The 12,735-nt window shown below is 50.5% G+C and overlaps 1 protein-coding gene across 3 annotated transcripts in view; it reads right to left on the bottom strand.

Annotated features, from left to right (window-relative positions):
* RTKN (rhotekin) overlaps window positions 1–12,735 on the bottom strand; it is a 48,378-nt gene that overhangs the window by 16,527 nt on the left and 19,116 nt on the right. For all 3 annotated transcript variants that reach the window (XM_032950801.2, XM_032950803.2, XM_032950804.2), the window contains exons 2-5: window positions 5,380–5,579; window positions 4,147–4,205; window positions 3,111–3,164; window positions 1,660–1,777 (exon numbers count right to left, since the gene is read on the bottom strand). In XM_032950801.2, coding sequence (XP_032806692.2) covers window positions 1,660–1,777; window positions 3,111–3,164; window positions 4,147–4,205; window positions 5,380–5,579 — 431 coding nt within the window. The remainder of the gene's footprint in view (window positions 1–1,659; window positions 1,778–3,110; window positions 3,165–4,146; window positions 4,206–5,379; window positions 5,580–12,735) is intronic.

Below are 12,735 nucleotides of genomic sequence, written 5' to 3'. Positions count from 1 at the left end.
GCGATTACAATGTCAACAGATGACTTCACCCCATTGTTTTGTAGATTAAACAACACACACTCTTTATGTTTTGTCCGTTTTTTTTTCCTGTTTTATCCGGGCCAGTCCGCCACCCCACTCCTGCCCCCACCACATTACCCCGGAAAGAATTGGCGGTTAACCGCACGAAAAAAAGAGGACATTTTAGGAAATTAATTGCCAGCAATCATCATCAACGGCAATGGTTGCTCCACCCTTTTTCTGTTTGTAAAAGATTACTAAATCTGATCGCTGCTGCCCCTGGTGGGCAACTGGGATGGCAGCTTCCAATCAGACCACCAGACGCTTGTCTCCTCGATGCCATTGCCATACCAAGTTGCCATCGTTGCTCGCTCTAAATGCGTTTCCCGTGACAAAATTCTGACGGCTATTGCCGCAAAATTGTCCCCCGAATGCACCACGGCTTCTAGCGTGGCAATACTGGCCACACTTGTGTCAAATACAAGGATCCCCTGGATAACCTCAAGAGACTTTTGGTGGCAAGTGCTGTTAGCGAGCGACTATGAAGGCTGGCACAGCGGAGAAGAGGGTGGCCAGCACCACGCCACTCCCCGATGGCGATGTTTACACACCGCACAAGATACTAATTTGAGGCTGAGTCGACCTGGGGGGAGGCCCAGGTACCGGTTTAGATAATCGTCACTGATGTTGGCGCGGCCGTGAGCGGGAAACGAACTCGGGTCGCCGGGTTCGTTAGCGCACGACGCTTACCGCTGCACACGTGTCGCACACACACGCTCACTCGCTCACTCGCGCGGCAAAGCCGGCCTCTCCCTTTCATCTCGTGCAACTATAAATATCGCTGTGCAGGCGCTTAAAAAAATACCAACTCTTCTCCTCTCTTGTGGTAAAATAAAAAGTACATTTTAATATCGAGCAACGTGCTTTTCATTTTGAGAGTATTAATGTTTAGCGTAGGTTTTCGTCCCTGGTGAGGGTGGCGGGGGGAGGCGCTCGAGTTATTCCCACGAGATTTGATTGAACACGTGTGAGGATCGGGCGTCGGCGCGAGATTTCATTTTTCCCCGCCGTCTCAAGCCAAGGAATATTTATTTTTTCTCCCAGATCAGGCCGCTGAGCTCAGAGCGGGAACAAAAGCAACCGCCTCGTTCGAGGCGCTGCTGCGACGGCCGTGAGCCTGGATCCCAGCGCGGAAGAAAAACAAAAAAACGGCGGAACGGGACCTCGACGAAATGGAACGCACCCGAGGGGCATCGTCCCGGCCAGGGGGGACGGAGCGATGGAATAGTCTCGCGACGGATCGCAGGAAAACCGAGAGGCGGCGGCGGAGACCTCAGGGGAGGCCTTTATATTGCCAGCGGATTGATCACGGCCGACTGTTACGACGGTGGGGCGGGAGGCGGTACTCTCTCATCGCGGTGGCTCTCCACCCGGCCGGAAGTTCCTCGCGTCACCTTCGTCACAACCAAGACCCGTCACCCGGGCGAAGTGGACGTCGTCAACTCGAATGGAGATATGATCAGAATAGGAACCGTGATGGGGGAAACGTGTGGTATTTGTAGGTTCATTGGGGGGTTGCAAATATTTGCCGGGGGTGCACACGTGGATCTTGTGCTAGGGGTACACGTGGCTTTGCGAGAGTGGGGTGGGGCGACTTACAAGACGGCGGGAGCCTCGAAGCACACGTCCGTGACGGAGCGGTCGACCAGGACCATCTCCGTGTCGACGATCTCGGAGCCGAGACGCAGCAGGCAAAACACGGCGTGCCGCGGAGACTCTGCCACACGCAAACACAGACAAAGATCCCCCCACGTAGCCTTTATCAGACAGCTGGGGCAAGTGCAGTTTGCGAGCATCTATTAATGCACTGCCGAGGTCACGGTCCGAATTTGCCAACTTTTGTGACCAATATTATCCCAACCAATCGTAGGTACTGCATAGTCTCAGATTATCATGATCCATTGTTACTTCTATGACGACGTTAACCCCTCTCTGGTCTTCGCACGTGATGAAGCTCACAGTGATGACATCACCATTGCTCGTTTTAAGACTGAAGCGGGAGCATTTCTTTACAATTCTGGCTAATCGCCTGATGAAGCTGGTTGTCATCCCCAGTGAAACGTCGTACTCAAATTTGTAAATGTTTTGGGTTTGCTCTCCAAACACACCGGTGTGCTGAAGGAGTAACTCATTGGCGCGCTTTGTTCACGTGACGAACCTCACTAACGACACATTTACATTCACGCGACCTAACCACCCCAAAAAAAAAAAAACCCCTAAGTTGTGGACTTAAAAAAATCACACCGCGGATTTGTCGTTTGGGAAAACAAGTTACAACATCGCCCTTTACTGCGGAACGACTGCAGCCCCGCGTCTGCGAAACACGGCAGCGCCTTCCTTCGTGACGATCGCCTTGCACTGCGAGAACGATAGCGCCGATACAAAACGAACTCGCGATTTCAATATTGTGAAGATCCAGCAGCGCTGCACACGAGCGGCGTTGCGTGGCGAGCACAACGCCCGGCCGTCTTTGTCGTTGCCTTCCCAGTGCCGATGTTTACACAGCACACCGGGCGTAGGCCCAGGACCGGTCTAACATCACCCGCCACTGATATAAATGTACGGCTGTACGTATGTTGAACTTCTTTTGCACCGTACGTAGCCAACCGTGCTAATCGGAGGTGCGGGGGAAGGATTGCAAATAAAAATTATTGCCTTTTTTGGGTACTGGAAAAGTCTCCCGGATAGTTTGAGGATCACTGGTGAGATCTTACTTATAAATTATTATTTTTATATAGTATATGCACAGTTTGTCTCTTAATTGTGATTCTTAAATATGTTATTGTTAAATTTTTATTTAAAGCTTTCGTGACTGCAGGGATTCATATTATTGGTTCTTTCGGTAAAGTCACATAGAAGGGAAACAATAAAATAATACAAATATACAACTAATATTATTTTATTGTTTCCCTTCTACGTGACTTTACCGAAAGAACCAAAAATATGTTATTGTTAGTTTTAATGTGAGGTTAGTAACACTTAGCCTCAGCTGTGCTCCAGTTGGCTGGCTGGCTGGCTGAAAAAACATAACAATCGAAATGAAAACTCACCGCCCTTGTTCTTGAAGTGTTGCGTATCCTTCCACATCAACGGAATTCGGATATCTGTTGGGACACAGAAGAATTAAACCAAAAAAAAAACCCCCTCAACTCTACCAGGTTACACGTGAACTCTATTTAGAGCATTAGGCTGCTGTTATAAATTTCCACTTGATAGGCTACTTTGTTGAGCTATCATTTGTGGCCAGGTCGCTTCTGAAAAAGAGCTATATAGCTCAGTGGGCCTTTATCCGGTAAAATAAAAAAATCGGTCAGTTTTAGTTTATAAACTCAACCATGAGCTCCGCAGCAATTACCGTCACGAAATTTGGACAGCACGCTTCACGGCTGGGAGCTGACGATCGCCGGTAGTCGAGACTAACGACCGAGCGGAGGTCAAAGGTGGGAAAATCGTTTCCGAGCACGCCCACCGCGGAGACGGAGCGACGGAATTAGCCGTCGCGTGCAGCAGCTTGGCTGCAGGGGGGTCGGCAACCTGCAGCTCCAGAGCCCCGTGCAGCTTTTTGGCTGTCCCCTTGCGGGCAAGACATTTATATATTTATGTAAACATTCTTAAACATAATTGAACATAAAGATTATTGTTTAAATATGGCAGGGAATGGGTCACTATGGAATGTCTCGGTGACAAGCAAAATGTACAACAAAAGTAAAACTGTTTTGTATAACCGAGGGGGGTGAAATAAACCAAACAGACGCAGTTTATTCCTGCTTTTGCAGAATGTGTTTGTCGTCTGCTGTATACCCGCTATGTTTGTGTACAGGCAGTTCGGCGTGTGATGCGGCTCGCAAACCATTTTGGTCAAAGACAAAAAAGAAATGGCTCTCCTTATTTTTCTTTGAAAGGTCGCCGACCCCCAAGCTAGACGGACCGTTGCATCGCGTGACCGTGAGAGGTGGCGACGGTTTGGGGACGCCTTCGCCCAGCAGTGGAGAGATCACGATCGTCCGTGATGACTACAAAGTACATTATTATTATTACTACTATTATCATAGACCCAGGAACGGTGCGGCTCACAGCTGTTCGCACCTGTGATGGCGACGGTGCCTGTGCAGGAAACTCTCTCCTGGGGGCCCCCGTCCGATGACCTGGACAGGAGGAAGAGACGTGGAGTGAAGGGGGGTGGTGAGGGAGGACAATTTTAAGAGTACGGTTGGCTACGTACGATGCGAAAGAAGTTCAACAAGCACACATTCGGTATGTGCGGACAATTCAAGAGACGTTTCTGTGTGTGACGTCGCGTGGTTTCTGCATCGGGTCCGGTACCCGCGGTGTAACCCTACCAGCGGGTACCCACGGATGCCCACGGGTAGCCTAATGAATAACCATTCACTCGTCGGCCCTCCGCTGCCTCCAGAGTGGAGCTGCGCCCCTGGGCACGGGAGGATGTTCGTCAAAACGGAGCAAAACGCAAACTGAAAGACACGCCACTATTTTCGTCCCAATATTTTGCGGGTGTCTTTTAGCCGTACCTCACAGTGCCCGTGGCCCTGCCCACGTCAACAAAGCAGTCGGGGGGCAGGGGGCCTTCATCCAGCAGTGGATCGATAAAGAGCTGTAGGTTACGCAGCAGTATTTATCCCGAAGGCCGTCGCACGTCGTGACAGTAGCTCACGAGTCCATCCTGGACGTCGCCGTAAATCCGCTTATTCCGGGTCGTTTAGAAACCAGTGACCGTGGCAATTACAATCCTTCTGTAATCCCATTAACGGCGCTAATAATAGCAAAGCATTTGTTTAATTGTGGATAAATGGGCCCCGCCATGAGCAGATCCGCAGGGGAGTCGAAGGGACGTCATTCGTGCAGACTGAGTGAAGGTTGGGAGTTGTCTGCCGCGGGGGGTTATATCGTAACACATTTCAAGTAGAAGCATCTTCTGCTGGCGGCTGTCGTCGATCTGATGCGGTCAGTCAACAAGTGGAATTTGAAAACAAATGGAGCCGGGGATGACTGTTGAGAGGAATACATTGCATTCTTTTATCCCCGATCGTTCTTTTCGCAATTGCAAATATCAGACGCCCACTTGTGTAGGACCCTGCGAAATTCACGTGCGAGTGGCAGGCCTCTCTCCCTGCCAACGCAAGAGTTGGCTGCGGCGCGCGCTGTGAGCGGGGCGGCCCCAGCGGCGGCCGCAAGCGGGCGAGCCCAATGAGCGCAAGCGGCGCCCGTCCGCGCAAGGGCGATCGAGCGATCGCGCGAGCTTTCCCGAGCGGTTTTGAATCTCGAGCGCCGCTCGATAGGGCCGTTGGTCTCGCAACCGACCTGCGCTGAGCGCGCCGCAGCACCTGCGCCTCCTGGCGCCGCTGCAGCTCGGCCATGCACGCGAGGACGCGCGCGTCGCACACCAGGAGGCTGCGCGCCGCGTCCAGCGCCTGCTCGGCGCGCGAGCAGGCCGCCAGCAGCCGGCACGCGCCCTCCCGCACGCGCATCTCCCGCTCGATGCGCGCCTGCAGCCCCGCGTCCTGCTCGCCGACACGCACGGCACACGGCACACGGCACACGGGACACGGGACACGGAGGGGGCGTTAGAGCAGCCGTCAAAACCGAGTTCAAGGTTGGGAGGTCGTCCGTGACTGCGACAGGCAACACACAAAAGGCAAAAGTGTCCCGTACATCCTGCGCCGTGCTCTTGGGGAAAATGTTGTTAGCTGGCACCGATTAAGGCAGGCATGGCACACAAGGAGGTGGGTGGCCAGCAACACGCCCGGCCGCCTTTGTTTCCCTAGTGTTGATGTTTATACACGCGGTGCCGGTAGCTCATTTTAAGGCTGAGTCATCCTGAAGGCGGCGCAGGGGCAGGCTCAAATATTCGCCACCGTTATCGGTCGTGAGCGGGAATCGAACGTTGTTCACTGGGTTCATAGCGCAGTGCGATAACCACTGCACCACCGCTCCCCACACATGATGATGATGATGATGGTGAGAGATGGTGACGGTGACGATGGTGGTGATGGTGATGGTTACGACGATGACGAAACAAAAATCCACCGCCCAGGACCCTCGTGTGTTCTGCCGGTGGATCCGGCCCAGTGACAAAAACTCAAGATCCCGCGAAGCTGTCGTAAGCGGTCGAGCCGCGTTAAGCACCGCTAATCCAAGCGGCGTGGGGTCCCTCTCAGTCCGGATTCCGGGGCAAGCCACGCGAACCCACGCTCGCTAACCCCCCCCCCCGCCAATCCTACACGTAACCAACCCTCCCAGCCCCCGTCAACCCCCACCGAAACCACCCCGCCCACAATAAGATGATGGCTCAATTGTGGACCGGGACGGAAAGAGTCGTTGGTGTATCGTCGCCATGTCCAAACATGTTGGAGGGGGGGGGGGGGGGGGTGACTCATGAGAAGTGAAAGGAGGCAGGAGGTCGCGAGCACCGCGGTGGCTAGGAGATGTTAACCCACCTCGCCTGGTATACAGGAGGTCGGGTGTTCAATGCCGACCCTGACGCCTGCTGCTGTATATTTGGAGTTTGCACGTCTCTCTCCCCGTGATCGTGTAGATTTTTTTCTCCGGGTCCTCCGGTTTAACCATCCACGTTTAAAAATGTGCGTTCGGAGTATTTCGATTATTTGGCTGCTATAAATTTCCACATGATAAGCCACTTCGTTGAGCAATCGTTTGTGGCCGGGTTGCTTCTGAAAAAGAAGCTAATAAGCCCAGTGGGCCTTACCTGTAAAATACAATTTTGTGCCATTTGTTTACCTTTCCCATACCTTGCACTCGTATCGTCTTTTTGTATCGTTTCATTGTTGTAACTCACTGACCCGCCCCGACTGGACATCTGAGTAAAAAAAAGAGCTTCATAGCTCATCGGATTCCTCCAATATTAAATAAATATTCTGATTCTGACAGTGGGATGGGTTCACGCCCCGCTTTGTACCCCCGGTAGCGAATCCGCGCATTACAGGCGGCCTCCGTGGGAATTTCAATCGGAAGCGCATGTGTCCATCCCTTGGGATGACCGCACCCAAGAGCAGCGACCACCAACCCGACCACAAAGCATCCCCAAAACCACGCTTCACCGTTTGCCATTAATACTGGTCTCAGAAACATGCACACAAGGCTGACGTTTCGGGCAACGGCCCTTCTACAGAGAGGAAAGAATGCGGGCTCGTGTAAAATGAACGTGGTTGCATCGCAAGAGTGTGAGAGGCGGTGATGACGAAGCCTTGGCGGAGACGCGCAAGGTTAATCGGGGACGGGGCAAATTGAACCCGGCGATGCGGTCGTGCGTGAGGACCGCCGCGCGTGAGCAACACAACCGGACGGCGCTCGATGTCCGCGGAGTTTGGGGGGGGTGGGTGGCGTGGCACCGGGGGGGGGGGGGGGGGCACGCGCACCCTCGCGCGCTCCGTCGTGATCGTGAGTGACCGTGGCATGGATCGAAATAGAAAGAAAAAAAATCTAAAATCCCCTAGTGGGACCCGGTGGCAGGGCAGGTGCTGGGCTTAAGCGACAGCCACCACCGACAAAAATACAAAACAAAATTAAATCCCCGGCAGAATGTTAAGTGCGGAGAGAGTGGCGGAGCGTCCCCAACCCCGTGCTCGACCCCAAAATATCGTCCGCCGGATCTGTCCGACACACCACATCCAGTATACCTCTCAATACGGCTACTGCAACTGTGGTCACGAGCCACCTACTCCAGCCTACGAGCGACCGGGAAAATTATTCCTCGCCCGGCACACCACATCCAGTATACTTATCACCACGACTGGCTATTACAGTCGTCACGAGCCACCTTCTCCAGTCTACCAGGGACCCGGAAAACCTTCGATGAGGAGTGGGTTAAGCCCTCTCTCGCGAAGTGAAAGCTAAACGCATAACGTGGCGCGCACTCCACACGTACGGCTGAAGGAAGCGCCGCTAATGTTCTCTGCGCGGTGCTTGTTGAGCACCGGAGCACCCCCCCCCACCACCCCCCCCCCGTTCCCTGTGCATCGGCGAATTTAATTGAGGCAGTAAAACACCGCCAGTACGAGGCTGCCACGTGCGTCAGACGCGCGCGGCAACTTGCCCGCTGCTGAACGTCGCCGCGAGTGTACAGCAGCAGCAGCGGTTTATTTAACGAGCCAGTAGCGAAAGGGGGGGGGGGGCCGTGGAAATTATTCATTTAAATCGCTGGGATTCATTGGCAATGGGCTCGCGCACAAAAGCGCACACTCTATTCAGTGCGTTAATATGTCACTTGTTAGCCCGTCCTAGGACGGAAGCTGTGATATTAAAGATGCACATTAACGTTTTATTGTGCGATTGTTAATTTTTTTAGGAAATGTAGCACGTAAATACAATTTTCTTCACTTATCAAATGAAATTAAGGACTTTGGAAGATTTCTCGGCATACGATATTTTGTGTGAATCTCTTATCACTGTTCAAAAGGTTTCCCTGCAGTTGCTATCCTTGATGAGCACTTTGATCCGCTGAGGATATCTAGATCTAGACAGCGCTTTTTAGATTGTATAGTGGCAGTGTGATCTGCAGAGGGGCCAAATCTAGCTAGCATAGAGGCAACAGAAGCATTAAAATTGTTTATTTTTTTGACCAGGAACTCTTCAGTATCTTACACAATAGGCAAAGGCAAACAATTTCTGTGGCTGTATAATTTGAAAAAAACCCCCCGTAACTTCACTTTAGCACTGTTTCCAAATCACCTGAAGCTGTTAACTGACAAATTTATTTTTCGATGTAAAGCTTTCGTGACTGCAGGGATTCATATTCTTGGTTCTTAATTTTATTAGGAAATTATCACAACGCAAGCAGCCGCCCTCAGGTGAAGGAACAGAGCTGTCGGAAAGACAGCGTCCTAATGAACACTGCTAAGCTTGGCTTGACAGTGAACACTGCTAAGCTTGACAGTGAACACTGCTAAGCTTGGCTTGACAGTGAACACTGCTAAGCTTGGCTTGACAGTGAACACTGCTAAGCTTGGCTTGACAGTGAACACTGTTAAGCTTGGCTTGACAGTGAACACTGTTAAGCTTGGCTTGACAGTGAACACTGCTAAGCTTGACAGTGAACACTGCTAAACTTGGCTTGACAGTGAACACTGTTAAGCTTGGCTTGACAGTGAACACTGCTAAGCTTGGCTTGACAGTGAACACTGCTAAGCTTGGCTTGACAGTGAACACTGCTAAGCTTGGCTTGACAGTGAACACTGCTAAGCTTGGCTCGACAGTGAACACTGTTAAGCTTGGCTTGACAGTGAACACTGCTAAGCTTGACAGTGAACACTGCTAAACTTGGCTTGACAGTGAACACTGTTAAGCTTGGCTTGACAGTGAACACTGCTAAGCTTGGCTTGACAGTGAACACTACTAAGCTTGGCTTGACAGTGAACACTGTTAAGCTTGGCTTGACAGTGAACACTGCTAAGCTTGGCTTGACAGTGAACACTGCTAAGCTTGGCTTGACAGTGAACACTGCTAAGCTTGGGAGTGTTCATTAGGACGCTGCCTTTCCGACAGCTCTGTTTCTTCACCTGAGGACGGCTGCTTGCGTTGTGGCCGAAACGTCGTGGGAATTTTATTTTATTGTTTTATTGGTATTATTTAATTATTTCCCTTCTACGTTACTTTACCGAAAGAACCAAGAAGTTGACAAATGTATTCTAGATTTGAAGCTTTCGTGACTGCAAGGATCCATACTCTTTGGTTCTATTCGGTAAAGTCACGTAGGTAAAAAATAAAACAACAAAAATCACGACGTTTCGGCCACAACACAAGCGGCCTTCATCAGGTGAAGGGACCAGACTGTTTCGAAGACTCCAGCGCAGTCTTCGAAACAGTCTGGTCCCTTCACCTGATGAAGGCCGCTTGTGTTGTGGCCGAAACGTCGTGATTTTTGTTGTTTTATTTTTTACCTACGTGACTTTACCGAATAGAACCAAAGAGTATTGACAAATGTATCTTCACCGATGGACGCTTGATAGTGAAGAGTGAAGAAAGTTGAATGCTGATACTGTCTGAAGTAACTTAGAAAATCACGAAGACCAAAGAGAAGCATTAGAGCTACGAATAAATTGATCAGAGTATGATTGCATCTTGTATAAATGTAATGGCAGTGAATATTGAAAAAATAATGTCATCAAACACTTCGCTGCATTTCACTGTAGCACTGTATTAATGGCAGTGAATGTTGCACGAAAGGAAGTCATAAAACACCTCACAGCATTTGACCACATCACTGCATTAATGGCAGTGGTTGTTGCACGCAACAAAGTCATCAAACACCTGACGGAATGTCACAGTAGCACTGCCTTTAACGGACGTTCAATTACTTGCAATCCACTGCTCTGATGCTTACTTAACTTTCGCTTTCGCTCGCTGGGGTTGAACACAAATGGGAGTTCGATACAACGTCTGCGGCATAGAATTATTCACTGCCTTCACTTTCTTCTTCTGCGTTAGTCAAATAATCCAGGCACACGTGAATAATAATGAGGGGGGGGGGCGCGTGGAGTGACGTCACGCGCGGGACACACACATACACACAAAGCCTTTTTTGGCTCGTTATATTAGTTGCTGCGTTGATTTCTTTATTAACTTTACTTTACATAAAGAAAGGTCAAAATTAAAGCAAATTTGCGTAAACAAATTTTCGTTTCCGCTCCACCTTCTTGATGCGGAGTGACGTCACCTGTTCATGATTATTAATGAGGGGGGGTTGGTCGACGTGGAGTGACATCACGCGCATTACGCACAGACATTCTTGGCTCATCATAGTAGTGATATGTATACACGCACGCGCTATAACCGTGCCCGTATATACCACACGCTATATACAGCCTTAACAGGCTGTTGGGGGCAATTGCTGTTAGCGAGCAGCACCGATGAAAGCCCGCACGGCGCACGAAGGAGTGGCTGAACAGCACCATTCTCGACCGCCTTTGTCTCCCGAAGGACGATATTTACACACCGCACCAGCTACTTATTTGTGGTTGAGTCGACCTAGGCGAGGTCCAGGACCGGTTCAGATATTCGTCACTGGTGTTGCCCGTGTGTGTGTATACACTACACACGATATACACACAGATACACATGGGGTGGAGTGGTGGCGCGGTGGTTAGCGCGCTACGCTGCATAGTACGTAAATCCAGCGAACGAAAGTTTGATTCCTGGCTGTGGCTATAATGTGAGTGGTGAGAGATATCTGGACCGGTACGGGTCCCACCAGAACCAGGCCCTCATCATCCAGCAGTGGAATGACAGAGGGTTATAATACATTAGCATTTTACATTTACACCTCTAAGAGGATTACCAGTGTCGACTCAAAACCAGATTTCAGAGGTAGAGAGAACTTCAAAACGCAATGGGGGGAGTGAAACACGTCCCAGAAATGTGGTGAATTCAAGGAAAATAAGGATTGGAGAAGACAGCTGCTCACAAAAACAGCTGTTGATCAATGACAACACTTATTTGAGTTAACAGGCGAATGTCAACATTTTTTTAAACAAGCAAATAATACCTTTCAAACCTCCACCATGGAATCATCTGGCTACCAACACACGATCGGTCCTTCCCCGTGACTAACTGAATGATAGCCATCGCCATGTCAACTTCTGCACTTGAGAAATGGAATACAGTACCTAGAAGAGCATAAGACATCGGACATCTGTGAGAAAGAGCTGTATAGCTAATCGGATTTCCTCCAGTATAAATAAATATTCTGATTCAGATTCTGAGTCATTGCTGCATAGGTTTTACCGGCTGTGTTCCACGGCTCTCCGATGGGTTTTCAGGTAGTACCACAGCGTTTGTTTGGCAAAGTGTCTGACGTTTGGCACCACGTGCTTTCCCAGCACGTGTAGTGAACATTTTTTTTTATTTTACGAGGGTAAGGCCCACTAAGCCATATAGCTCTTTTTTCAGAATTGACTTGGCCACGTGAAAATGTCGAGCGACCAAATACTCTAAACGCATGTTGATACTATATGTGGAGGGAACAACCAGAGGACCCAGAGAAAAATCCATGCGACCACGGGGAGAGAGACACGCAAACTTCAAATATACAGCAGGCGTCAGGGTCGGGATCGAACCCACGACCTCCTGTACACCAGGCGAGGTAGTTAACATCTCGCCACCGTGGTGCCCCTCAGACATTGCGTCGAACGTCATAACATGACACCAAACAACACGAGGCACAACCCAAAATATATATTGGGAGACTAATCGAAAGCATATAAATATTTGTTATTCTCCTTGCTTAGTCTCAAAATCACTCGTGTTTTATAATTACTATTTTAATTACAACAGAACGGCCCCACTAATTTAACAATTAATTCCAGAGCAGCTGTTGCCTCTGGTGCTGGCCGCCCCCTTCCGTGTGGAGTTTTTTTTATTCTTCACGAAAGCTCTCGGGGCACGCGCGGGTGGGCGGGTGAGCGGGGGGGGGACCTGGCCCCGAATTCCTCGGCGCGGCAGATTTCTCCACGCGCTCCGAAATACAGGCGCCCCCTTCGCCAGCGGCGAAGTGCCAAGCCCTCCCGGTTGGGTGGCTCAGGGGGTGAGAGCCCTGCGTTCCGTGATCCCGACTTACAAGCCGCCCGTTCTTGAACTGCCTTCTCAAGTGGCTAGCGAGGGTTGATGGTCATCGGCGCGGACGCCGATGACCAAGCAGCAGAA

The sequence above is a fragment of the Petromyzon marinus genome, chromosome 9 (assembly GCF_048934315.1).
Source record: "Petromyzon marinus isolate PM22_M1 ecotype Great Lakes invasive population chromosome 9, UKy_Petmar_22M1.pri1.0, whole genome shotgun sequence".
Taxonomy (NCBI): domain Eukaryota; kingdom Metazoa; phylum Chordata; class Hyperoartia; order Petromyzontiformes; family Petromyzontidae; genus Petromyzon; species Petromyzon marinus.
This window is presented reverse-complemented; position numbering and strand designations above follow the sequence as displayed.